At 47.9% G+C, this 24,555-nt stretch overlaps 9 protein-coding genes across 9 annotated transcripts; 5 read left to right on the forward strand and 4 right to left on the reverse strand.

Moving 5' to 3' along the window:
* Positions 1 to 87: 87 nt before the first annotated feature.
* On the forward strand, positions 88 to 1,805 carry F5891DRAFT_1012935 (uncharacterized protein). Its single transcript, XM_041360761.1, has 3 exons — positions 88 to 1,006; positions 1,060 to 1,376; positions 1,429 to 1,805. The coding sequence occupies exons 1-2, from the start codon at positions 205 to 207 to the stop codon at positions 1,341 to 1,343; spliced, it is 1,086 nt and encodes a 361-aa protein (XP_041230387.1). The 5' UTR covers positions 88 to 204; the 3' UTR covers positions 1,344 to 1,376; positions 1,429 to 1,805.
* Positions 1,806 to 2,106: 301 nt separating this feature from the next.
* F5891DRAFT_759526 (catalase-like domain-containing protein) lies at positions 2,107 to 4,874 on the forward strand. Its single transcript, XM_041373154.1, has 7 exons — positions 2,107 to 2,359; positions 2,415 to 2,697; positions 2,757 to 2,973; positions 3,024 to 3,565; positions 3,623 to 3,771; positions 3,821 to 4,476; positions 4,536 to 4,874. The coding sequence occupies exons 1-7, from the start codon at positions 2,205 to 2,207 to the stop codon at positions 4,796 to 4,798; spliced, it is 2,265 nt and encodes a 754-aa protein (XP_041230388.1). The 5' UTR covers positions 2,107 to 2,204; the 3' UTR covers positions 4,799 to 4,874.
* Positions 4,875 to 4,949: 75 nt separating this feature from the next.
* On the reverse strand, positions 4,950 to 7,150 carry F5891DRAFT_1126567 (natural resistance-associated macrophage protein-domain-containing protein; the record flags this gene model as incomplete). The annotated part of the gene is made up of 8 exons (XM_041364100.1): positions 4,950 to 5,468; positions 5,525 to 5,637; positions 5,688 to 5,788; positions 5,838 to 6,162; positions 6,212 to 6,338; positions 6,390 to 6,724; positions 6,823 to 6,926; positions 6,981 to 7,150. The coding sequence occupies 8 exons, from the start codon at positions 7,148 to 7,150 to the stop codon at positions 4,950 to 4,952; spliced, it is 1,794 nt and encodes a 597-aa protein (XP_041230389.1).
* A 951-nt stretch (positions 7,151 to 8,101) lies between these two features.
* F5891DRAFT_1012943 (MED6-domain-containing protein) lies at positions 8,102 to 9,830 on the forward strand. Its single transcript, XM_041360762.1, has 6 exons — positions 8,102 to 8,421; positions 8,477 to 8,619; positions 8,676 to 8,767; positions 8,816 to 8,898; positions 8,955 to 9,429; positions 9,498 to 9,830. Exons 1-6 carry the CDS (start codon positions 8,350 to 8,352, stop codon positions 9,524 to 9,526), a joined length of 894 nt encoding a protein of 297 aa, XP_041230390.1. The 5' UTR covers positions 8,102 to 8,349; the 3' UTR covers positions 9,527 to 9,830.
* Positions 9,831 to 10,825, reverse strand: F5891DRAFT_1012947 (AP complex, mu/sigma subunit). Its single transcript, XM_041360763.1, has 4 exons — positions 10,624 to 10,825; positions 10,296 to 10,567; positions 10,175 to 10,246; positions 9,831 to 10,115 (listed from the first exon to the last, which is right to left on the reverse strand). The coding sequence occupies exons 1-4, from the start codon at positions 10,643 to 10,645 to the stop codon at positions 10,032 to 10,034; spliced, it is 450 nt and encodes a 149-aa protein (XP_041230391.1). The 5' UTR covers positions 10,646 to 10,825; the 3' UTR covers positions 9,831 to 10,031.
* F5891DRAFT_1012950 (SGT1-domain-containing protein) lies at positions 10,826 to 14,197 on the reverse strand. Its single transcript, XM_041360764.1, has 10 exons — positions 13,792 to 14,197; positions 13,652 to 13,739; positions 13,338 to 13,579; positions 13,145 to 13,286; positions 12,916 to 13,095; positions 12,775 to 12,858; positions 12,559 to 12,722; positions 12,199 to 12,510; positions 11,573 to 12,147; positions 10,826 to 11,522 (listed from the first exon to the last, which is right to left on the reverse strand). Exons 1-10 carry the CDS (start codon positions 14,118 to 14,120, stop codon positions 10,978 to 10,980), a joined length of 2,661 nt encoding a protein of 886 aa, XP_041230392.1. The 5' UTR covers positions 14,121 to 14,197; the 3' UTR covers positions 10,826 to 10,977.
* A 30-nt stretch (positions 14,198 to 14,227) lies between these two features.
* F5891DRAFT_1012955 (ATPase, V1 complex, subunit F) lies at positions 14,228 to 14,932 on the forward strand. The gene is made up of 5 exons (XM_041360765.1): positions 14,228 to 14,320; positions 14,368 to 14,449; positions 14,500 to 14,582; positions 14,639 to 14,726; positions 14,782 to 14,932. Exons 1-5 carry the CDS (start codon positions 14,264 to 14,266, stop codon positions 14,832 to 14,834), a joined length of 363 nt encoding a protein of 120 aa, XP_041230393.1. The 5' UTR covers positions 14,228 to 14,263; the 3' UTR covers positions 14,835 to 14,932.
* Positions 14,933 to 16,345, reverse strand: F5891DRAFT_1012958 (TIM21-domain-containing protein). The gene is made up of 5 exons (XM_041360766.1): positions 16,032 to 16,345; positions 15,798 to 15,958; positions 15,236 to 15,745; positions 15,138 to 15,186; positions 14,933 to 15,080 (listed from the first exon to the last, which is right to left on the reverse strand). Exons 1-5 carry the CDS (start codon positions 16,336 to 16,338, stop codon positions 14,989 to 14,991), a joined length of 1,119 nt encoding a protein of 372 aa, XP_041230394.1. The 5' UTR covers positions 16,339 to 16,345; the 3' UTR covers positions 14,933 to 14,988.
* A 2,319-nt stretch (positions 16,346 to 18,664) lies between these two features.
* On the forward strand, positions 18,665 to 20,405 carry F5891DRAFT_1103967 (nucleotide cyclase). Its single transcript, XM_041363623.1, has 2 exons — positions 18,665 to 18,840; positions 18,893 to 20,405. The coding sequence occupies exons 1-2, from the start codon at positions 18,779 to 18,781 to the stop codon at positions 20,091 to 20,093; spliced, it is 1,263 nt and encodes a 420-aa protein (XP_041230395.1). The 5' UTR covers positions 18,665 to 18,778; the 3' UTR covers positions 20,094 to 20,405.
* The last annotated feature ends 4,150 nt before the right edge of the window (positions 20,406 to 24,555 follow it).

The raw sequence follows: 24,555 nt of genomic DNA on the forward strand, positions 1-24,555 counted from the left end.
GTGAGACAATTGTTTGTCATTCGTTCCAGATAGAAATTTCTTAAATAGGCTGTGAAGGGTGAGAATGAGGCTGATGTAATGATGGGTTATAAGCCGTCTGCTTGCGTGGTCCGCAGCAAGAATTCGCCCCCTCTTGTTTAACCTGACTCGATTGAACACTCTACGACTTCGCAATAAAATCACTGCGCAGTATCAGATTCCCCAATGGCAGCAGACTCACAAACCGACGATTTCTATTCTTCCTTTGAGCCCTATGGTTCTGAATTCACAAAGCAAGGTGGTGGCCTTGACTTCGCTTCATTTCACTCGCCTTCAGACATCCTCGCACCCCATCCCGATCTATTCGAATTAGAACTGGATTCAAGCCTTGCGGCTTTCAACGAAGTCCAGCTCCAGCTCCTCACCGTAGATTCCAACGACGCTTACTCCTTTTTGAGATCCGATACTCCAACGTGTGGTCCTCCTTCCACGATCACCGTTTCCTCCGAGTCCACATACGACACTCTTTCCACTCACTCAGAGTCCCTCTATAACTACCCGGATTCTCCTTCCTTTTCTGCCAATTGCTCCTTTCCTTTAGACCTAGAGATGGATTTCCAGCGCGTTCGTGTCGGTGGTAGCGCTTGCTCCGACTATGGTATTAATTCCGCTGCGCAGTCCAACAATAATTCTCTTCCCATGACTGTCGACCCCAGCACTTTTGGGACTTTGCCCCTTAGCCCCCGCAGTCCTTCTGCGACTGCGCCTGCCGTAGACAATTCCTATAAGCGCACAAGCTTCTCAGACTACGGTGGCGCAACTCGCATTCCTGCGGTCCCAAAGTCCTCGACCGCAGAGTATTTCCTCAGCTATATTTCTAGCACTGACTCCGCCGTCGCGCCATCTAACATGTCGCAATTATCCGCATCCTCCTCCCCCCCGCCTCTTGCAAGGTCACTCAGGGGCGTTGACGATCAATCCAAAGACGATCCTCGTAAGAGATATCAATGTCCTTCGTGCCCCCGAGGTTGGTACCATATGTGCTGCCCTGGCTTATCGCTGATCGCTTTTGTCCTCTAGCATTTGCACGGGCTTACAACTTGAAGACGCACATGGCAACCCATGACCCAAATCGTCTCAAACCCCATGTGTGCCCTCACCGCTCGTGCGGGCGGTCTTTTAGCCGCAAACATGATCTTGGCCGTCACTTGGTCAGCATCCATCGTGACGAGTCCGTGGCTTCCACGCCATCTGCAGCAGTGAAGTCTATAGGTGTCGACAATGGTCACAGGAGTTGGTGTGATAACTGTGGTAAAGGAACAGTCGGTGCCTCGTCCCAGTGCTTGTGCGCCGACATAAAATAGTTGCAGAATCCGTTGTCCTGTTTAACACTATGCGTGCGTATTGTTTTGGATTGTGTTTCCCTGTATTGACCTGCGCTGTTCACAGCATGGGCGAGTATTTTTCGCCACTCGCTTCGTCGTAGTCGATGGTCGATTCGTCCACTGCGCGCTTCTGAAGACGTATCATTCCGCTATCTACGCTATTTCCGTTCTCGATGTGTTGCGTATCGTACCGTTCAGCCATAGTTGCTGAGCCCAGTGATGAACGTGATCTCGGGCTGCCTCATTTATGCCTACCTTTGTCCACGACGGGCTGGTAATATTCTATCTCATTCGGATACTTTATTTGTGTTAACTCCTATACGACAATTGTTCCTTCTGTAACGTAAACAAACTTATATCTTAGATGGCGCGTTGGCGTTGTCCTGCCACCTTCATTATTTATGCACCCATTGCGGCGGAAATACCACTATTTATGATGCATCTGTGAGCGTGTCAGAATTACTCGCCCATAATCTCATAATTGAATCCTCCTCTTCGACAATTTGTTCTGGATAGTACCGAGGCTCCTTGTCAAAACATTCATCGGAATCCTCCACTCCAGGGCATGAATGTGAATTGCTACTACATATTTTGGCCACCGACGCTAGTGCAACTCGATGGCCCACGGACAAACTACCATTAAGTGAGAGTCATGCAACACAAGGCTACTCGAGGGGTGCACATTGTTTTGAAATTCAAATGAACGCGCGGTCACGTGGACCGATCGTCTTTTCGTCACCGGTGATCTCATTGAAGTTCAGTTTGTCCGCGTCGGCGGGAAAGACTCAGGAGTATAAAAGGCGGGATGGACGTCCGCCTCCTCTCTTTCCATAACCCGCCATGTCGTCTATCGGGCAATCAGTCGAAAAAGTTTTCACTACTATGACCTCTAAGAATTCCAAAGTCGTGGACTTGCAGCGAGACATACTGGAACCGCGAACCAGTCAGCCTCTGACAACGGATCATGGTGTCAAGGTGGCTGACACGGACAATTGGTGAGCATGAGTGTATGTATCGAGTAGGCGGTGTTGATCTTTAATTTCTCGTCAGGCTCAAGATCATCGGCTCCGACTCCGAGTCAAAGTCCGAGTCAAAGAAGAACGGCCCTTCGCTCCTTGAGGATCAAATTGGGCGAGAGAAGATACACCGCTTTGACCACGAGCGGATCCCAGAGCGTGTAGTGCATGCCCGCGGTACCGGTGCTCATGGCCATTTCAAAGTATTTGACGATCGCGCTTCGAAATACACATTCGCCCCTGTCCTGACGGATTCCTCGAGGACGACTCCTGTCTTCGTCCGTTTCAGCACTGTTCAGGGTTCGCGTGGCAGCGCTGTGCGTATATGCTTCTTTTTTTGCGCATATAATCGGTTAAAGTCTCCCGTCGCGTGCAGGACACCGTCCGCGATGTCAGAGGGTTTGCGGTCAAGTTCTATACTGAAGAAGGCAACTGGGACATCGTCGGAAATGACATTCCCGTTTTCTTCATTCAGGATGCCATTAAATTCCCTGACTTCGTTCACGCTGTGAAGCCAGAGCCTCACAACGAAGTGCCTCAAGGCCAGAGTGCCCATAACAACTTTTGGGATTTTGTGGGACTGCAACCTGAGTGTTCGTCAAATTGGGCGTTCCCGGATACATGTTGACGCCCTTTTTTGCAGCTGCACATATGGTGATGTGGGTCATGTCTGATCGCGGCGTTCCACGGTCCTTCCGCATGATGCAAGGATTCGGGGTGAACACCTTCACGCTAGTGCCTGCAGAAGGTGAACGCTACTTTGTCAAGTTTCACTTCATCCCGGAGTTGGGGGTCCACAGCCTTCTTTGGGATGAAGCCCTCAAGATCAACGGCCAAGATCCCGATTTTCACCGTAAGGACTTGAGCGAGGCCATCGAAAGCGGTGCATACCCAAAGTGGAAGTTCGCCATTCAGACAATCCTTGAGTCCGACCAGCACACATTCGATTTTGACATCTTGGACGCCACCAAGATCTGGCCGCAGGAATTGGTACCTCTTCAGGAGATTGGCGAATTAGTTCTCGACCGTGTTGTCGACGAATTCTTCCCAGAAACCGAGCAGGTCGCATTTTGCACCAGCCACGTCGTTCCAGGAATAGGATTTAGCGACGATCCTCTTCTGCAAGGTCGAAACTTCTCGTACTTTGATACCCAGATCTCTCGTTTGGGTGTCAACTGGGAGGAGGTGAATTTTATTCGTTTAGTCTGTTGCTGAAACTATTACTCATTGCTACGACCGCAGCTTCCAATTAATAGACCTGTATGTCCTGTATTCAACCACAATCGTGACGGGAAGAGCAGGCATCGTATCGTTAAGAGCGAAGTCAACTATTGGCCCAACCGCAAGGATATTGGACGCCCAGTTCCTGAGGAGAAAGGTGGATACGTCGAGTGGGTTTATTTCACGTCTTTTCGCCTTCTCAGTCTGACAGGGTCATAGATATGCAGAGCGTCTTGAGGGTATCAAACAGAGGGCGCGCGGGCCGAAGTTTCAGGAACACTTTAATCATGCTCAACTTTTCTATAATTCGCTCGCCGCGTATGAAAAGGCCCACCTCGTCAGCGCTATCGGCTTCGAACTTAGTCATTGCGAGGACCCGGACGTTTACAGGTCCTATATCAACGTTCTGAACAACATTGATTTCGACCTGGCAAAGGCAGTCGCCGTTCAGGTCAATGGCGATGTGCCGAACAAGCCTGGTCGTGTTAATAATGGGCAAAAGAGCGAGGGTCTTTCGCAGCTTGACTTCTTGCCCAAGGAGCCTACCATCGTCTCAAGGCGCATTGCCATCCTGATCTCGGACGGTTTCAACGCTGTTGAGATGCAAGCTGTGAGGGCTGCTCTCACGAGTGCAAAGGCTGTTTGCTATCTTATTGGTCCTCGTCGTAACCACATTCGTCCAATGGCCGGTCAGGACCTCGGTCCAGAAGTATTCGCCGATCACCACTTTGACAGCCAGCGTTCAACACTGTTTGATGCCATCTATATCCCTTCCGGCGAAGAGCATGTGAAAAGCCTTGCAAAGAATGGTCGCGTGGTTCACTGGGTAAGGGAGGCATTTGGTCACTGCAAGGCTATCGCTGCCGTTGGTGAAGGTGTGTCCATTAGAAGCTGACAAATTATTACATCGCCGTTAACGCCTGAGATGTTTCAGGTGTTGATTTCCTCCGCGAGGTTGTTAGACTGCCTGCCAGTGTTGATTTATTCACCCCTTCGCGCGTCCAAGGCACCGATGAAGTTGTCACATCTTACGGCGTCGTGACTACAGGGAAGTACAGCGCCTCCTCTGCTGTCACAGATGTGCTCAATATCGCTGCGGACACGAGAGGTTTCGCTTCCAACTTCGCGTTCCAAATTAGCCAGCACAGGTGTTATGAGCGAGAATTGGAGGGGCTGACTCAGCAGGTTGCGTTCTAGTCTTATCGCATACGTAATGACAGCTGTCAATGCAACGTGTATTATCTCCGCAGGAATCTCGTGCCGCTCTCAAGGAAGCTAATATTGGATAACAGAATAAACACCGTAATCTGATATACGCACAACGATGCCCGAGGATAATTGCTATTCGTCAAGTTTGTCCTAATCCAAGAATCACAATAGCATAAACGTTGGCAGCCAATATCACCACCCAGATGATCCATGAAAGCCATGTAACGATATATCCGTTGCTGAAGTCGACAACGCTGTATTCCTGTGTCTCCTGTGTTTCGTATGCCTGTATTGACGAATGTTTCATTGAATCATCACGACTTTCCATGTTTCGCTCAACAACTGTAATGCTAGTGCCCACAGGTAAGGGCGGCCGGTGGGTAGACAGTGTGTCAGAAACAGGGAATACTGCGTGCGTGGAAGTTATCGGCGGGGTCTTGACAAGTTTTTCTTGGATCACTTTCGGCGTTCTGACAGACATCACCGTTTTTGACGACGTGAGGTAGATGAGGGGGAATGCGACGAAGGGGAGGACAACTGACAGGGCGACTTGTGATGCAATGAGGAGAGCGTTAAGTCCTGCCCCCCCAGATGAAATAGCCACGATCATAGAGGGTATTAGACTGATCAGGCGTGTGAGAAGACGGCGGATAAATGGCTGTGAAGAACGGGCGTTAAGGCGAAGATGAAGCTATCGAAATGAATTGTGCATACAGAGATGTTCCACGATATAAATCCTTCGGAGACAATTTGTCCTGCAAGCGTCGCCGTAATGCTGGCAGTTTGGCCCGAGCAGACCAGGGCGAGTGCAAAGATTACTGCTGCGGCTATTTAATAGTGAGTCCAGTATTGTCGTAATATGAGCATCTCCGCTTACCTGACCCAAGCGTTTGTTGCATCAAGGTATGCATGTTTTCCAGTCCGATTGAGGCGTTGTAGTCGGACGAGTAGAACATGGCAGCGGCCAAAACCAATATCCTGAATTTTCTACGTCAGGTAACGAAAGCATAAGTGAAGGAGGACGTACGCTGAGTTGATTGGCACCGCAAGTCCCATTAGACTGAATACGAGATCGACGGTTCCGTGGCTAATATGAGCGCGAATAAATTCTAATGAGTTGTTCTGACGAAACCCATGTCGAGAGGTATAGTCTTTCCCGGTGTCACGTTCCGATCGTGAAAAATATATGATACTCCTCCAAAACTGTTTAAATCTTTGGGAAAATGACAGCCGCCTTGCGTCTGCAGGTGTCGGAAGTGGCTTGGGTGGGTCTGAAACACGATCCTGGGTTGCAAGATTCGAACCCAGAAATAGCGCATGGGGCATGACCGTGGCACCGATAATTCCAATGGCTTGATTATTTTGTTCGTCATCTGGACTACTGTCAAATATGGGACATACCTGCATAGACTGCGTTGGGCTGAGACTGAAAAAGACCCGAAGATGGCACGAAGCCCAAAAACACCTGTGGCCAGTCTGGGTGGACGTTGACTAGTAGCAAGATGAAACATATGAAGACCATCGCAACCTTAAATTCGGATCAGTAACTGATTGATTTGAGATTAGTATCAGCACAAACCAATAATATGATTACCAGCTCAAAAAATCGCACTGGACGTCCTGTTCGCGAGGGGTCGCCTACGATGAGGAAGATAAAAACATCGACACCAGTAATGAGCACGGCGGACCACAGGGGTACTTGTGGAAAAAGCAGGCAGATACCGATGGCCGAACCAAGTAATTCTGCAAGGTCCGTGCTGATGATGGCTATTTCGCATAGTATATAGAGAGGATAGAGCACAAGTCGCCGGACCAACCGTGGGTGCTTTGGATGGTCATTGAGAAGGAGTCTACAATGATGAGCCAGATCTAGAAACATTGTATAAGAAGACGCAACAGCGAGATGGAAAATATCTCACCTAGACCAGTTACACAGCCGAGTCTAGCTGCCAACACCTGTGGTGTGGTGGCATCAGAGGTTGCACAGATAGCATTAGATATATATCATCGACGTGCCTGCAAAATGATTGCAATGATTCCAGCGACCAAAATAACGAATAGCATGGGTCGATACCCAAAGCTGACGCCTGCTTGGATATCGACACTCCAATTACCGCTTGATGGAAATCAGATATACGACGTATGCATCACAAGTAATGATATGGCGTACGGATCGAAATAGCCGACTGCGCATATGATACCGACGCCCACGTGTCTTTTGAAGTGGTGCAGCACGGCGTTCAATGCAGAACTGACAGACATCTTATTTCGCAACCCCTGTTGCGAAGTCTGCGCAAAGGAATCATCGTGTAATGATGGTGATGAGGTGTTTGAATGCATCCTAGAGCTTCTTGGGGGAGATAACTGGGAGAAGACGGCTAGTACTTATACTATAACCTTGGCACGATTTAAAAGACCACTGATAAATCAGTCTTCTAGTGTGGTCAGTTTTCGGCTCGGCTTGTTTATCAAACATATCAGATTCGATACAATCTTGCACACTTCACAGACGCTATGAATAAACGCTTTCAAGGAAAGTCTAGATTATTTCTTGATCCTAATTTAGTACTCGGAACATGGAGTGGGGTCCTGTTGATGAAGAAGACTTATCGGATAACGGGAACCGATGCGGGGATGCGAGCAGGATTTTAGGGTGTACCTCGGCGTCTCCCAGGCGCCTTGGAGTCAAGGAGTCCCACACTGTCAGACCGCGTGCATAGAGCATTTCCTCTGGAGAAGTACCTTATGACCCCAGTTTCGGATCCCGTTTTTTTTGGAAGTCTCAAAAGTCCGGCTGGGTGTCCATCCAGTCTGTGCAATCAGTGAATATGTTGAATCTTGATCATCTCGTAGTGTTATAATGATCAAGCTTGCATGCACACTTTCATGACGTACTTTCATCATAGATGGCAAAATACTGTCAAATGGGTTAGATGATAAGCCACATATATTCTGCAGGTCACATACATTTGCAACACCAACTTGAGTAATACAGACCCAGAGCACAATTAGGATGGGAAAATAGATTGAGAGTGCTAGCAGTCGGTGATTACTTGATACCAGGTTGTTGATTGGAGGGTGGAACAGCGGCGCATCCTTGGGTCCCTCCGAACTTCGTTATGACATCTCTTCTCTGAATTAATGCATTAATGGTAGTTGTCTCGTAACGCGTGTTGGCAGTGCTGGTGGTAACAGAATGTTTACAAGAAAGCGGACATCGCAGTGGTTATGCCCCAGGTTAAAGTTTGTCAAACACACGGTAGCTTGCCAGCAGTACAGGGACTGGGGGTGCTAGGACAGACGGACTAGCCGGACCAGGCCGGGGACCACCAAGACTCTCAATAGTTTCCAGTTTCTTGGGTTCATGCCATTAACATTTCTCACGCTCCTGGGCAAACGTTGGTTAACGGGCCGTGGCGGCCTTAACACCACCACCACCATTACCGCGGGTAATGTTTACCGTTAATTGAACTTGTCAGAACGTAACGCGTCCCTAGACCAGAAAGTTCTCCCTATCTGCACTCAGCTCACAAATCGTGATGGACTTCAACGATCTTCATCCCTCAGACGATTACAGTCACAGGTTTTTCATCTGGCACGAATGGATCCAGGTATTCGATTCGAACGCCACAAAGGTGTCAGGATGCTTACAAGTAAACACATCAGGCGAACGGTCCTCTCACTTCAGATAACGTGTTTGATTATTTTGCCACGTCAATGTTCTATGACAAGCAGAGCAACAATCAAGTTTTGCGCATGCAGACCATGCACACGGGTGTGCCCATATCAAACGAGTCGGAAGAACTTAAGTGAGTTTCATTGACATTCAGAGCTCCCTTTGCATATCTTGCCGTGCAATTTATAGACGTTTCACCGGCATCGAGTTTGCTCTTGTGCATGCTCAGCCACCTTCGCTATTTATTATCCACAAAAGAGAACGATCGTCCCCTGAGGAAGGTACGTTAAAGTTTGCCCCGTAACTCCTAAATTTAAGCATGGCATTAGTTCGCCCTCTTGCTGCTTATTTTATCATGAACAATCGAATCTATCGATCGCCCGATGTCTATGGCGTTCTCTCCAACCGTTTGGTATGTTCCCACAGATTGCCACTCCTACACCATACTCATTTCGGCTTATCTTGTAGCTTACCTCCCTATACGCTCTGCAGTCCTCTTTAGACACACTGCGCATCAATCGACCTGACTACACCCCTCGCACAGGATTTATCTGGCCGATCACGGAGCAGGTTATGTCCGATGATACTACCAAAAAATGGGGTGGAGAGGATTCTGCGACTGCTGCAAGCGAGGCGGAGATCTCCACGTCACAGTCAGAAAGTCAGAAACCCGCTTTAATGGCCAGTGGACCAAAAAAGCAACAGAACAATATGTTGATGTATAACGCAATGAGGTCTACTGCGTTTCATTCAAAAATATCCTTTTCTTCCTCTGCTTCTGTCAGAGATGGAGATAGTGTTCCCCCTGAGTCACTGGGGATACGTTCCTCAGCCACACCTGCACCTACGGCGACCAGAGCGGCGACCCCAGCCAGCGGTCCCGCACCCCAAGACACACTTCCACCGAAGGGTGCGCCTGGTGCGGGTAAAAAGAAGAAAAAGCGTATGTGTTTAATCGAAATCGGTGTTGTTGCTCGCGCACTCATAAGCGAATGTTGTGTGATAAATTAGGTACCTTGTTGGCTGTCGGAGCAAGTTGATGGCCTCCGACCTCTACAAACCAGTCGCAGTCCCTGTGCCACATCTCCATGCAAGCGACTGGCATTTGACGTGAGTATTGACGTCGAATATCATCCCTCTCGGAGCTTTGCGGGCTTCATTACCGCTACGCCTCATATTGCGCCATCATACCATGGATCTTTTAGCAAGAATAGGACAGATTGGGACCTGGAGCTACAATCGGTGTTGTAGTTGAATTAGGAGTTGTGAAAACCTACTATCTTTATTTAACACTGTACAACTAACATCGCCCAACTATACATGAAACTTATTCCTAGCAGCTTATCGAGTGGCGACACCTGCCAGCCTATCAGTCAACCATCCTAGAGATCCGCTTCGCGGACCCCCGGGTCCGCTGCCTAGAGACAAAGGATTTGATGATGCAAATGAGTTCCTTCTGGCCTTCGAAGCTAGCTTCACTGCAAAGTATTCATTAATATCAGAATGCCAGATTAAGCTTGTACATGATCGTTTCGAATGGAAAAATTACAGACCTGAGTTACTGATTTCGTCTCCATTGGTCTCCAAGACAAGACCGCCTTGTATGATTTCTGCAAGAATGTGATGCGCCTGCGCATCCACAATCATCAGTCATCGGAGCGCATTCGTAAAAAGCACATAAAACTTACTTCGTCGAAATGAAACACCAAGTCCAATTCACAGACATTCTCAAAGTGCCTATCGAGCCCTTCCACAAAAACCTGGAATAGTTCGTCACAACGTGGGCACGACTACGGAAGTAACATTCACCTGTATCAAGTCTAGTATGCCCAGTTCACTTTCTGCACCATCGACAACGAAGACAAAGTACAGAGTGGCGTAGTTTCGGTAGACAACGCGCCATCTCTCGTCCGAACCGTCTTTGGGGCCAAGAAACGCCTCGAGCTCCGGTGCATCTAGAAAGTTGCAGAGTCCTGCAGGCCGGATGGATATGAGAGAGAATATTTTCTGTATCAATGTCTGAGAAGACTGATGGAGGGGTGTGTAGAACTTGGTCAGCCTTGGGATCCCGGATGTGTTGACTGCGGCAAAGCAGAATATGTCAGTGCAGAACGACACGACCAGAGATCTCACTAACAGATGAGCACAGCATGGATCATGGTGACTGTTGCGTGATCCTCTTACTCGGAATACAGCAGAAAAGCAGCGGTCCACGTCAACTTCCGGTTCGTAGTATGATCACTAGCACTAGGGGTTGACTATTGCTCTAGTCACTTCAGTTCTAGATAAGATTAGATTGGCAACAAGAACGCTACTGCACAGCTACACAGTACAAAGTAGTGACCCAGTACTTGATTTTTCTCACAAAGTACAAAGAATAGACAGGCGCTCATTTTGCTCTGTCGCCGCTATAGCTATAAGACATCATTGACATTTCCATAGATTTCGCTGTCTCAGTTCCCAACAGCCCGCGTGTGGGTGGCACAATAAATCATGAATCATCTCTTGGAAATGTCCACCCTGGCTGCAAGCGACCTGCAAGATTTCCCACAGGTCCAGAAAGACCCGCTTGACTCTTGAAGCTTTCCAAGAAATTCTTGATAAGGTTGTAGTCCATCGGTACCTCTTCTTCGCCAGAGTCAGGTTCCTCCATATCTCCGCCTCCGTATTCGAGCATGGCTTTGAGCTCAGCCTCCATTTGAGCTTCGACGTCTAGATCCTCCTCACCGTCTTCATCCATGGACTTCGATTTGGAAATGCCTTTGCCGGAGATTTCAGGGTCGTCTGTAGGGAGGGTCGGAACCCTCCCCTTCCCTTTCTTCTTTTTCAGGGTTGTCTGGCGAGACTGGTTCAGTTCGGCATCCATAGCTTGCATGACAGCCTCAAAGGAATCCAGATTCGGATTCACATTCGGCCTCGGGCCAGGGACAGGTTGCCGTCCCTGTGCTGGTGGCGCGGAAGATTCAGATTTATTGGTCGATGATCTTGTTGAGGTAGATGTTGTGTTCTCCACCATGATGCTAGTGGGAACAAAGGCTGTAAAAGTGCTCATTAGCAAGATCTTCGGCAGATCAATTAGTACTTACCTCCTCGTCCTTTCCTATCTTTGATGATGTCTCTCCACTGTTGGTCAGATATACCCAAAGCTTGCCTTGAAAACTCTAGGAACTCTGCTTCTTCCTCGTCCATGTCAACTTCGACATCGCCGACAACCTGCGGGCGGTCCTCCTCTGACTCTACATCTTCTTCATCTCCACCAGCAAGTGGATCAGAGCTAGATGATTCATCATCAGAATCTACACCCTCGTACTTGTCACGCGGCAGAATGGGTGGCCGTATAAACCGAGTGCGAGCTGGCGACGTGATTTCCAAAGCGGGTTCAGTAGCCGAAAATTGTGTGATAGCTGGATCGTTATCCTCGGCTGTTTCAGTCTCGATAGTAACTTTGGAGACACGTTGAGTGTTGAATGAAGCGGGCATTTGTCCATACTCGGCCTCTGAAAGGGCAGGCACAAGCTTCGCCATTGCTTCTTGGCGTACAGCTTCGTCGGCAACTAGCTCATCTTCATCGTCCGAGTCTGAAAATATCTCATCACTGAAATTCTCTTCATCTTCTTCGTCTGCATCATCTCCGCCGTCATCGTCGTCTGAGAAAGCCTCACTAGAAACAGAAGACTTAGTCTCTGGAAGGCTCTGGTGTGTGAAAGCTTACTCTTCAAACCTAGCACCCTCTACATCACCCTCTCCTTCAACAAACTTCTGCACCTTGGCTGCAAGGTCCTGCAGTTTGTTTGCTTGTTCCTTAGCTATCCTTTCCTCTGCCCCATCAGATGTGGAATCAACATCCATCTCTTGAGACTGCGATTGAGAACGTGTCCGCTCCAGCATATCATCAAAGTTGGCTGCGTCGACGTTCATCCAGTCATCCGAGTCTTCAGCCTCATCAGGCATCTCAGTGAGATATTGCGGGGCGATAGACAATGCTGAATTGAACAGCGCTGCGAATGAAGGACGTGTAGCGTCGCTGATAAGACATCAGCTTCAAGGCTAAAAGTGAAATCGAATGACCCACTCCTCCTGCCGAACCTGAATGAACGCATCAGCGGCTTTATTTTCCAGTTCATTCCAAAGCTGCGAGTCTTCGACTTCACCCCGGAAGTAGCCGGTTGAGAGCAAATTTGTGATGTAGGCCTTATAGTCGGATGATCGGCGAAGTGCTTCTTTACGTGCTTCTGCCTGAGGCCACGCGATTAGTATGACAACGGAGGACTAAGTCAGGCGTGCATACCGATGATTTGAGCACCTCACTAGTCTTACTTGCGATGCCAGTACGACTCTTCGACTCTTGGTAGATCATTTCGAAACCGCAAGCCTGTCATAGTATCCTTGTCAATGGACATATTCCAGAATGGCGAATGTCTTAACTTGCCAGCTTCATACCTATGTCTCTCCAACGCCAGACGTCGCTCCCCTCCCGCTCCTTGAAATGGCCAAATATCTTTGGAGGGAAGAATTTTTGTCCAACAAGTTGAGCATACGCTGGTCTTGTCAACTTGACTGTGGTAAGCACGACAGTGTGAGGAGGGAACCGCGTCATGCGATGGGCAGCCTGCAGAATTCTCATCAGCACGATGTCGCGGAGAGTCAAATACACTGACTCGTAGTTGGACGGCATCACGCGTGTAGAATGTCTCGACGGGCTTTTGTACCAACGAAGGGTCTACGGATAAAGTGCGAGCAATGTCAAGCGGAAGGTACGCTTTGGTGGTATGCACATGGCTTTTGGCTGCTGCAGGATAACTTTTCCGAAGATCATGAATAGTTCGTCACATAACCAAAAGATTTTCCTACCCAGAAATACGCTGCCATACCGTATTCTCAACTGTACGAGGTGCACGCGTTTCGACAGTTGAATCGCGGACCAGCTTCAGTGCGTCATCGATGGCCAAATATTCTTCAAGGTCATCACCAACAATGTCACCTTCGTCATCACTGTCTTTAGACCCAGGGAATCTGCGTCTTCGTCGTGGTTTACTTGGAGCAGATACGTGTTGGAGAGGTACCAGGTGCAAAATTCCACTGTATATCCAGACCTATGACGTAAGAGCACCGAGAACAAATTCAGCAAACTGTCTTACCATCTGAAGTACGGGAAGAGGGCGCACCCTATTCTCGGAGTTGGACGGTTTGACCCATGAAGGCAGGGCTTCGGCTGCCTCGATGAGGAGAAACTCTCCGTCAGAATCCATTACGCTAATACCCACTGTTAGTCCCGAGATAAGTCGCGCCGAGATCAAGATCTGACCTAATAGCAAAATCCCATTTCTTGCTAACCTCCCGTAGGATCCAGACAACGTACCACTCGTCATCGACGGAGTCCCCGACGCGCATACGCCCTTCAAGCATCCACTTGTTATCCGAAGCTGCAGCGGAATCGATGTCTTTCGCGACTTTTACCTCGAAAGGGTCTCTGTGCCAGATAAAATTTGGCAAAAGCTCGGAGACATATGCTTCTACGCATACTGCGAGTGTCGTTGCGGATGATTTTTCTCCTAGTGCTGGAGAGGGATAAAGAGTGTACTGAATTGTGTCCTCTGGGATTGAAGGTGGGCGGTTGAAGATGTCCATCGCCATAGATTATTGAAAAACCCTTGTTAAAGACTGTCGTTTATTTTATGGAATTACTGACTAGGGGAGACTGAAGATCGTTGAGGACTGTGTTTGTCAGCAAAAGTCCCCCCGACTCATTTCCTTTCTTGGGTCACAGGAGAACACCAATGGCGTCGACCACGGCCTTCAAGGACAGAAATCTCATCGCTGTCATAGGAGATGAGGTACGTTTACTTCTGCTAGTTAACATTACTCAAATTTACATCACCAGGACTCGATAACGGGACTGCTTCTTGCAGGCGTCGGCCACATCAACGAGCACCAGAGGAAGAACTTCCTCGTCGTAGATTCTAGTAGGGTTTTGGCGTATTCTATATCATCTCGCACTCATGAATGAGCCCAGAAACACAAATATCGGGGATCGAAGCTGCGTTCCAGGAGTTCACCCAACGGAAGGATATTGCAATTGTCCTCATCAACCAGCATGTGAGATCAAACTTCCCAGATCGCATCTTTGACCTCCATGTGACGCGTACTTTTAGATAGCAGAGAAGATACGACCGACAGTGGACCGCTACCAAGAAGCATTTCCTACGTTGCTCGAGATACCCTCCAAGGATCATCCATACGGTGAGCACAGGACACGCCCAGTCTCCACACACCCTGTACTAACATGACTACGCAGACCCTTCGAAAGATTCGGTATTGAAGCGCGTTCAGAAGCTTTTCGGCGAGTAGAGAGCGTATACCTTGCTACACTACTCGCGTCGCTAGGGTTGAATGTCCATGTGTACCATATAATACAAATGTACATGGCAAGCAGAGTCTACTATGCCTAGAGAATGGATGTTCTTCTCCCCTACCTTCGAATTGAGTATTAGGGTGTAGCAATTCATGCCGAAGTGAACCGCATGATGGGCTCATTCTCCCGGACACCTGGTGCTCGTTCAACGAATACCCTCACTGGATTCCGGGTTTCTGAATCTAAAGTCGGAGCGTTGGTATCAATGGAAGATAATAGGGATTAACGAAGTGGCATACGTGGTATGTCGATCAGGAGGTACCGGAAGACGAAGTAACCGTCGTCGTTCTGTGTTTCACATGAAGATTTACGAAGAATTCTTTTGAGGTTTACGTACCAGGACAAGATCAGCATGAACTTCTCCCTCTGTCCACGGAACGCCTGAGTCTCCTGCACCTTCAGCTACACTTCTCCGTCCCTTCAAACCTGAGAACAGCCCAGCAACGCTCCACACGCCCTTCTCCTGTTTTCTTTCGTTCTCCTGTCTATCATTAGTCGACAGTTGCGGGTGAGGTGCGGGCAATGGAGTGACATCGCCACTCAAGTATCTGAATGCACGTTTTGCAGATCGCCCAATCGACTCAAGTTTCTCCTTCGCAAGGCCTATGGTTTCATCTAGAGTCAGGGAGCTGAGGGACTCAATGTATGAAGGGCCCGTTTCTTCATCAGCTTGCTGAGCTGATTTAGCGGAGGACGACCCTTGTACGTAGAAATTGAGGAGCATGTGTTCTCGCCCTGAAGAATCTACCGCGACCTGAGATGAAACATGCCTATGCCTGTGCCTCGGTCGTGTGGAGGAGGGCGGGTTATTGTGGAATATAAGAGGTGCTCGTAGGTATTTTGCAACCTGTACATATCAAAATCAAATATTGATTTAAACTCAAACTCGTAGGACATACCCGAGGAGATGCATTAATGCGGTCGCAGGCATCATTAAAAAGGACGGTAGGCGAGTTCTTTGAGAACAACTCCGATGTAAGGGCATATATGAGCACGGCAGAAAGCCCGGCACCCAAAAGAATAACGGCAAGGTTCGAAGTACGCTGTGTTGTTCGAATCACTGTGTAAATAAACAGGATCAATCACAGTCCATCATGATGGATCCGTAAGAAAATGTGAGAATTCATGCGCACCCTTCCCACCGGTGCTCAGCTCGGACCACTGTTTTACTTTCTTTCCCTTGAGAGATCCTTGAGATATTCCAAGCGCAAACGGCCCTACTGAGTCCTCTCGATTCGGACGCGTCCCGCGCTGTTTCTGATCAAGCGCAGAAGAAAGTAACGAAGATGCAGCGTCTTGGTGAGTCACAAATGACCTGCGACATAATCCAAATGCATAGATTTGGTGACGGTGACGATGCGAAAATAAGATGTCGGTCGATGGCCGCGAACGAGTGCAAAGCGTATTGACTTGACGTGCAAGCCTCGCCATGGAGGTCATGGTAAGGTTAACGTTCTGGACTGCATCCGAAAGCGCATTACCCAAAAATAGCCGGCGATCGGTCACCGCCTAATTTTGACCGAGGGCTGACAGTAACATGGACAAGCTAACTCCTCGAATTGTCGTGGACGTCCGACACGCATGTGCATGCTGATACCTGTCTGCACCACCCGTATGTTTCTCACAGGCGTCTGGCATTGAAAGAAATAATCTTGGGCAGAAGAAAGAAGGTATCATTCATACAGAAGCTCAGAACCCGATTCAATACAAGACAAATACAACGCTCTAAAATTATTATTCAGTCACTAACTTATGATCGCTCTCCACGTAGGCGTCTAGCAAGCGCGAGGTCTTTAGGCTGAATGGTGACACGTTTGGCGTGAATAGCTGCAAGATTCGTATCTTCAAACAACGAGACAAGGTAAGCTTCGGCGGCTTCCTGGAGTGCCATAACAGCAGAGGATTGGAAGCGGAGATCGGTCTGGATGGCTCGGTTACCATACGAATGATATAGATTCAGGAAGACGGTGCTAACCTTGAAATCCTGTGCGATCTCACGCACAAGACGTTGGAATGGGAGCTTGCGGATGAGGAGCTCCGTAGACTTCTGATAACGACGAATTTCGCGGAGCGCAACGGTACCGGGGCGGAAGCGATGAGGCTTCTTGACACCTCCAGCGGGGACCTGTCAAAGGATCGAATTGGTGAGTCAGGCGTAGTGGAAAGCGTGGAAGGGTCGACTGACAGCGGCGGTCTTGCGAGCTGCCTTGGATGCCAATTGTTTACGGGGGGCTTTACCTGTTCAACACAGTTAAGATGAAGTTTGGAGGATGGATACGATAAATTGTTCTTACCTCCAGTTGACTTGCGGGCGGTCTGCTTGGTACGGGCCATTGAAAAATTTGGAGGTTGAAACTTGAGGTAAGTTGATAGTGAAGATGTCTGATGGATGTTGTCCGCAAGCCACAAACTAAACGCGATCCCTTCTTATATATCTGTCCATTTCGGCACGTGCACCTGCCAGTGGATCAATCAACAATGATGATGAGGGTTATATTTAGCCACAAGCGCGTCGCGCTTACCCACGTGATTTCTGTGGACACTCAAGTTGCGTAGATGACCAAATAGAAACTCATTCATTCATTCATTTATTAACATTTGGCGTAGGACCAGAATAACAGGCAGATATTCGAATGTCAATTACCGACTACGAAGATCGCGTTATAAAAAACGTTACGAACAATAACAATCACATCTTTTACTCTGATCAGAAGATACAATAATATTCATGGCGTCCAGACTCCAGCGTGATATTGGATACCACCGCTGATCAGTAGTAACTGTAGTGTTGCAACGCATTCCTAAGCAATGAAATGCAAGATGAGTCTTTCTCCTTTCAAAGAAATCACGAACATGCTCAACCCCTTCCTTCATGATATTTCATGCCCCATCTACCCTTGCACTCAGGCTACTCTTGCAGTAAATCCATGTTCGCTGCTTCTTTTTCTTGTTTAGTGAGCCATCATCAGGCTCATTTGCGAAGCGCTTTCTAGCTCGGCTGACTTCTGCTACGCTCGAGGTGACGAACTTGTCGGTAAAGTTTCGGGCTTGTCACAGCAGTCTCCATCATTGCACTGCAGCACTATTCGCGAGGGCAATCAACGAGCAGCTCCTGGTGTTGTCTAAAATAAGGCGTTTACCAGTGGCGTACTCGTGTTGGGATTACTCTCATGTGGTATTTTTTGTGAGGGTTAGCCGGAATTTGTCCCTGCAGATTCAGATTTGTTCGTACCATTAGGAGAAGCTTGCCCATCTGATGAGCTCGCGGTAAATAAGAATAAGAATAAGCCGTACTTCGCTGCCTATAACAACTATTTGTTCATACATTCTAATAACACAATTTTTAGTGCCAAATGTCAGCCAGCAGGCCCAGCAGAAAGTTGTTCAAGTTAGGTTTGAGCCCGTTGCTCACTAAAAGCTCACACCTGAGGTGCCTTCCACGACTCATCTATGGGAACGTTGGAACAATGGGATCAAGCATAATAGTGGATCGTGGGCTGCCAAATAATGCAGCTGGTACATCGTATCATGTATGTGCGCGGCTCGACACGTTCAGCAAAAATTTACACCCCATTTTGACCGTTCGATGTATCATACGGGTCATTGCAGTTGAGAAACACTCCTATGCCATTCAACCCGAATGTTGGATCTGAGACTGAGGTCAAGCACTAGCGTCTTAGCTTAGTCAGCAGCCTCGCGATTCAACAGAGGTAAACACCTGGCATCGGTTATGTATCATGTGACGAAAGTTCCGAAACATCCGTTATCCATCACATCCGAGAATGCCGCCACGCCTATATCATGGCGGGCTCCTCCACTTTTGCCGTTCATACACTCGTGAAAAAGTATTATCCAAATCCAAATCACCATCTAAATCACTATGCATTCCACTGCAAGCCTCTGCTCGTCAAGGTACGGTCATCGTTGGGGATTTGCAAATTGGTATGTTCAACTTTTAGAACATATACGAGTTATTTGTTCATGGCTACCGCAGCAATTTCAACTGTAACTTAACGTCCCTCGACATCTTCGGAAACCAAAAATTGGATTTCCTGCAGAACGATCGTGAACTGCACGGAGGGAATGAAGGCAGAAGAGTGCTCTCCAACCTTTCTTGGCTGCCTCATTGTCCTGTTCCTGATTCGATAGATCTTGTGGCCCCTTCTACCCACGATGATCCTGAAAAGACTGCCCAACATCGTGTTCGAGCTTCTCGGATAGATGTGAATGGAATATCGTATGGTATCGCCGACGCCACTGGAAATAATGCTTCCCTGGCTACGCTCATGCCTGATTTCAGAGCTCGCCAAAAGGACAAGGCGCCATCTGCTGTATCTGGGAAAGCGAAGGTTTCTCTGGCACAGACTATTGCTCGCTTGGAAAGGGAGGTGCCACCGCCCACAGGACATGTATGTTTGGTATTCACAGACATACGGAATTCAACCCAACTGTGGGACAAGAATCCCGCCATGTCGACAGCGATACATCTGCACAACAATTTTCTCTTACAACATCTTCTATATTGCGGTGGCTACATGGTCAAGACAGAAGGCGACTCATTTATGTGCGCCTTTCCGACAGCCCTTACCGCGGTATGGTGGTGTGTTACTGCCCAGATTCAACTTCTTCACGTACCCTGGCCTCAAGAAATACTAGATTGTGAAGAAGGCAAAGAGGTCTACGATGAACACGGAGACCTTCTTGCACGTGGCCTTTCCGTCCGTATGGGCATCCACTCTGGAACCCCAGCATGCGAACTAGATCCTATCACTTGCCGCATGGATTATCTTGGGTCTATGGTCAACCGATGCGCCCGTATCAGTGCCAGTGCGTTGGGTGGACAAATTATGTGCAGCGCTGATGCTGTTCGCGAAGTCAATGCGAGTTTGTTCGATTGCGGTCTAGCCTCGAAACCTCAAACAGCTCGGGCTATCGAAGAAATCCGGCAACTGCAGACGGTTTTTCTCCCTGCCAGTGAAATCAAATTGAAGGGACTAGAAATTCCGGAGATGGCTTCCCTTGTCTACCCTGCAGCCCTCCTAGGACGTCAGCGGTTGGTCGAGTCTGGGTTGAATCCGAACACGTTTCCGTCATTATCCAGCCCCGGATCACCAGCAGATTCTTATACCAATGGCACCGCTGCACAAGTTATCTGTGACCAAACTCTATCCGATGATGCGTGTCTGGAGAGATGAGCTTGCGTCTCCCTACCTACTAGACCTGTCCATTTCCATAGCGCTCTGATAATCGTATTTGTGCTCTTTTGTCAGGAATGTATATTGTCAAGCGTTGTGTCTCTGGCCTCCAGCACCCAGCAAACGATTTTATATAAACAAGTGATAAAGATTAAATAAGATGTTCAAAAATGGTAAAGTTAAAACATAGTAAATCACATCCCAAGAAATTTCTTTGAACTATAGACTAAGTGTGACGACTTACATTGCACAGCCGGGCCTTGAGCTTGAATCACTGGCTTTGATGGAAGGTGTCCAAGCACTCGCTTGGCCTCATGGCAGTTGTGTACTTACACGAGGGCCGCTAGTGTTGCGGCAGCTGCAGCTCGGCTTAATAAGCCACAGCTTATCCTATAAATGGCTAGCCGAACCGGTAGAACCACGGATAAGCGCCGGCTCGGTTCCAAAGTGGCTTGCAAGCGGCTATTTACAGGTTCGGCAGGAAGCAGCGTGACTCGAGTACTAGGAAGCTAAATCTGAGTAGTAAAATTACAGAAATAAGCAAACAAATTCTGTCAAGACAGATACGGAGAGTGGAAAGGGAGCTCTTGAGTCTTGAATGCATACAAAAAGATGTTGAAGTCCGAAGCTGAGCTGGAAGAGACACGGAAGTGAGTGACATCGGACCAGGTACGAACGCGCTGAGCATCGTCATTCGGCCGAGTGTCAAATACTTATGTTTCAGACTCATATGTTTTTCTCTCCGATTTTTACTGTATGTTAAAAGGCTTTGTGCAGCCACTCGAGCATCTCAGTCCATTTCCAACGACTGAGATGTACGTACTCAATATTTGACTTATTATATTCCAAAAGCTAACAAGTACTTAGTATCTACTTGTTCTAGGTACATACTCAATCAATGAGTCTGTTTCCAATGACTGAGATTATCTACTTGTTCTAGCTGGTGTTCTCAACGCGTGTTACAAGTAACATCGGCTACATGGCCCCCCTATCATTTTTCCCCTTCGTCCTCGCCCTCGTATGCCTCCGGCTCGTACTTCTCTACCGACTATCCGTTGACCAGATCCTCGGGACCGTTCCCATCCCTCATCCCCCTCCTATCGCACCAACGTGCGCACGTGCCTTCGGGCTATGACTCGTTCTGACTCGTGCCACCAATGTGGCTTTCCTTATCTTGTCTTATCTTTCCTTTGACTTGTGCATGATGCACATTGTATCATTTACCGTTGGTTCGTTCCAACGTTTCTCGGTCTCATTCCACATTCGACCTTACATCACTAATCAGGCTCTGCTACCAGCGTACCTATACCCTTTCCGTTTCCCCTCTGCCCTTACCCACAGTACGGTAGCCTTGCCCTTAACCCTTTCCACTTAGTATAAGTAGTCGGTCACTCTGTACTAGATTCCCTAACTTGAATCTACTCAATCTTCCCTCGAACATACTTCCCTCTGAAGCCCCCTCAGCTTCAGTCTCTAGTATCTTTTCTTAGGTGCTCATCGCGCCTAAGTCTACCTCGATCGACCACCTCATCGTTCGGACAAGACTGTCCTTACTTTGAGAACGTCAGTGACTTTGAAGACATCCGTCTTAGAAGTCACGTGACACGCGCGTCTCTGATATCTGCCGACTCGACGTCGCCAGTCTCAGTCGCTACACCGGACCCTTCCGGTTACGTCACGAACGTTAGTGGACGACGCCCCTCTTAGGGCTCCGCATAACAGATCTATTTGAGTGCGTAACAACGCGTGTCCTCATCCTTGAAAACTAACAAAAGATAAGGACTCTACAGAAGTTGATGAAGGTAGGGATAATCCGGTTTCTCGCTGAACTGAAGACTGCGAGCATAAGTGAGCATGGTGGTGAATCCTGAAGGAAGTCTAGAACAGAGTGTCTTGGGAGAGGTCTGGATTTTTGACTGCAAAATACGACTTGAACTGTTGCAGGGGTATGCATCTTCTGAATCGAGTGGAGCCCAAGGGAGATCACATATCAAATACACAAGAACATAAGCGAGTGACTTGATATCATCGTGCTGACTCTGCTCCACACCTCGATGAGCATTGATGGACGTGAATTGTAGATTTGCAACAAAGTGTTGGTCATTTTTGAATTGTATGTGACAATGATTTGAGTCACGGAACAGTTGCACAATGCTGAAGTTGATGATATTGTTAAGACCATGCATGTTACAAGTAACATTGGCTACATGGCCCCCCTATCATTTTTCCCCTTCGTCCTCGCCCTCGTATGCCTCCGGCTCGTACTTCTCTACCGACTATCCGTTGACCGGATCCTCGGGACCGTTCCCATCCCTCATCCCCCTCCTATCGCACCAACGTGCGCACGTGCCTTCGGGCTATGACTCGTTCTGACTCGTGCCACCAATGTGGCTTTCCTTATCTTGTCTTATCTTTCCTCTGACTCATGCGTGCTACGCATTGTATCATTTACTGTTGGCTCATTCCAACGTTTCTTGGTCTCATTCCGCATTCGACCTCACATCACTAATCAGGCTCTGCTACCAGCGTACCTATACCCTTTCCGTTTCCCCTTTGCCCTTACCTACAGTACGGTAGCCTTGCCCTTAACCCTTTCCACTTAGTATAAGTAGTCGGTCATTCTGTACTAGATTCCCTAACTTGAATCTACTCAATCTTCCCTCGAACATACTTCCCTCTGAAGCCCCCTCAGCTTCAGTCTCTAGTATCTTTTCTTAGGTGCTCATCGCGCCTAAGTCTACCTCGATCGACTACTCATCGTTCGGACAAGACTGTCCTTACTTTGAGACGTCAGTGACTTTGAAGACATCCGTCTCAGAAGTCACGTGACACGCGCGCCTCTGATATCTGCCGACTCGTCGTCGCCAGTCTCAGTCGCTACACCGGACCCTTCCGGTTACGTCATGAATGTTAGCGGACGACACCCCTCTTAGGGCTCCACATAACAGATCTATTTGAGTGCGTAACAATGCACAGAGGGTAGGACTGATTCTGAGGGGCTTGGCTTCAGCTCGTGCGCTGTGCCCCTTACCCAAGTATGTGCCCTTAATTTCAGATTGGTGTCTGAAGAAAGTCTGAAGACATCCAAAGGACGTCCAAAGGTGTGGGAAATTTCGGAAGGACTTTCCGGACAGGTGCAAGTAACTTCCAGATGAGTGCAGGAAAGTTCTGGAAATTATAATGAGGTTTCATCCTGATACAGATATGTGTAATGGCTACTCAGGACAAGTCCTGAGTAGAAGCAAACAGAGGAAAGGCTGCAAGGACAAAGTCTGAAGCAGAATAGGTCCATAGGACTGTGGGAAAGATCCAGATGAACTTCTGGAAACTATGGAGGATCGGATGAGCGGATGAGCAGAGTATTGGATAAGTAGAGCTCCAGCCTAGGGAGAAACTCCCTAGGCCTGAGATGGATAACAACTAAGTTGGAAGACTAGAACTGATATGAGGACTTAGAGTGAGATCTAGTGCGAGGACTAATATGATATTCAGACTGAGGAATTACAGGACATATACAAGAGTTTATATACTAAGTGACTATCGGAAAGATCAATAAGCAAAGGTCCGAGGCTATGTATGAAGCATAAGCAAAGTTATCAAATGTGAGTCGGAAATGAAGCATAGGTTAATGGATCAGTAATCATACCGGTAGTAAGTATAACCAAGGTACTGGGAACAAGGAATACTGGATAGGCTGTGTTAATGTTATATGCACAGGAAATGAATCAAGAAGCTTATTGTATATCGGATAGGAAATGGATTTATACATCAGATCAGATCAGATCGGATATGGTCCGGACAAGATGTGTGGATATATGGGATATGACATTAGGGCAATGGGACAAAGGATGAATGATGCAGGCTAGCTGCAGAGGTATGGAGGTCCGATGCATAGAGATACAGGGGTCCGGAGGTCCGGATGAAGCATGGGAACATTGTCGGACGTAGGTCTGGAATACGGGATATGACAGATATAAAGCTTGATGCTCTCAACCTCATCTATTTCTCTGCTGAGAATGATATTGGAGGGTTTAATATCACAGTGGATGTAATCATGCAAGTGAATATACTCAATGCATGAAATCTATTATATTTTCAAGTTAGCTGTGGATACCAAATACTATAGACCAGCAAAGTTGCCTATGCACCAGCTGCTTTGCAAATGAAATTACTGTCTGTAAGTCCAATATTTTGTTGCAGGCATTGAAATACATCTTGAGTGAGGGACCAAGGTGTTCCATTATCATTGCGTGATGTCCAGAGTCTGATCCAAACCAGTGAATATGTGGAATATTGTTTCCACCAGCAAGAGCCAAGTACGCGGCATACTCCTGCTCTAGTGTTCTTGGTTTCGAATGTTCTAGCTTTGTTATGACCTTCTGGCCAGTAAAAATATCCTTGGCGAGGAACATGCGATCTATAACACTTGAATCAAATTATATTACCCGTACAACAAGCAGGA

This window comes from Suillus fuscotomentosus (genome assembly GCF_016647785.1).
Source record: "Suillus fuscotomentosus strain FC203 chromosome Unknown F5891scaffold_9, whole genome shotgun sequence".
In the NCBI taxonomy this organism is placed as follows: Eukaryota; Fungi; Basidiomycota; class Agaricomycetes; order Boletales; family Suillaceae; genus Suillus; species Suillus fuscotomentosus.

Coding starts and splice junctions, on each gene's coding strand:
- F5891DRAFT_1012950 (XM_041360764.1), bottom strand. CDS start 14,120: ATGGCGATGGACATCTTCAACCGCCCACCTTCAATCCCAGAGGACACA. Junction 12,859..12,915: donor GAGACATAGGTATGAAGCTG/GCAAGTTAAGAC, acceptor ATACTATGACAG/GCTTGCGGTTTCGAAATGAT. Junction 12,148..12,198: donor GAGGGTGCTAGGTTTGAAGA/GTAAGCTTTCAC, acceptor TTCTGTTTCTAG/TGAGGCTTTCTCAGACGACG.
- F5891DRAFT_759526 (XM_041373154.1), top strand. CDS start 2,205: ATGTCGTCTATCGGGCAATCAGTCGAAAAAGTTTTCACTACTATGACC. Junction 2,974..3,023: donor TGTGGGACTGCAACCTGAGT/GTTCGTCAAATT, acceptor CCTTTTTTGCAG/CTGCACATATGGTGATGTGG. Junction 4,477..4,535: donor TATCGCTGCCGTTGGTGAAG/GTGTGTCCATTA, acceptor GAGATGTTTCAG/GTGTTGATTTCCTCCGCGAG.
- F5891DRAFT_1012935 (XM_041360761.1), top strand. CDS start 205: ATGGCAGCAGACTCACAAACCGACGATTTCTATTCTTCCTTTGAGCCC. Junction 1,007..1,059: donor ATGTCCTTCGTGCCCCCGAG/GTTGGTACCATA, acceptor TTTGTCCTCTAG/CATTTGCACGGGCTTACAAC.
- F5891DRAFT_1012947 (XM_041360763.1), bottom strand. CDS start 10,645: ATGATCCATGCTGTGCTCATCT. Junction 10,247..10,295: donor GCATACTAGACTTGATACAG/GTGAATGTTACT, acceptor GAACTATTCCAG/GTTTTTGTGGAAGGGCTCGA. Junction 10,116..10,174: donor TGGTGTTTCATTTCGACGAA/GTAAGTTTTATG, acceptor GTGGATGCGCAG/GCGCATCACATTCTTGCAGA.
- F5891DRAFT_1103967 (XM_041363623.1), top strand. CDS start 18,779: ATGCATTCCACTGCAAGCCTCTGCTCGTCAAGGTACGGTCATCGTTGG. Junction 18,841..18,892: donor CGTTGGGGATTTGCAAATTG/GTATGTTCAACT, acceptor TGGCTACCGCAG/CAATTTCAACTGTAACTTAA.
- F5891DRAFT_1012958 (XM_041360766.1), bottom strand. CDS start 16,338: ATGACCTCCATGGCGAGGCTTGCACGTCAAGTCAATACGCTTTGCACT. Junction 15,959..16,031: donor GCTGAGCACCGGTGGGAAGG/GTGCGCATGAAT, acceptor TTATTTACACAG/TGATTCGAACAACACAGCGT. Junction 15,187..15,235: donor TTCATGCTGATCTTGTCCTG/GTACGTAAACCT, acceptor TGTGAAACACAG/AACGACGACGGTTACTTCGT.
- F5891DRAFT_1012943 (XM_041360762.1), top strand. CDS start 8,350: ATGGACTTCAACGATCTTCATCCCTCAGACGATTACAGTCACAGGTTT. Junction 8,768..8,815: donor ACGATCGTCCCCTGAGGAAG/GTACGTTAAAGT, acceptor GCATGGCATTAG/TTCGCCCTCTTGCTGCTTAT. Junction 8,899..8,954: donor GCGTTCTCTCCAACCGTTTG/GTATGTTCCCAC, acceptor CTTATCTTGTAG/CTTACCTCCCTATACGCTCT.
- F5891DRAFT_1012955 (XM_041360765.1), top strand. CDS start 14,264: ATGGCGTCGACCACGGCCTTCAAGGACAGAAATCTCATCGCTGTCATA. Junction 14,583..14,638: donor TTGTCCTCATCAACCAGCAT/GTGAGATCAAAC, acceptor GCGTACTTTTAG/ATAGCAGAGAAGATACGACC. Junction 14,727..14,781: donor CTCCAAGGATCATCCATACG/GTGAGCACAGGA, acceptor ATGACTACGCAG/ACCCTTCGAAAGATTCGGTA.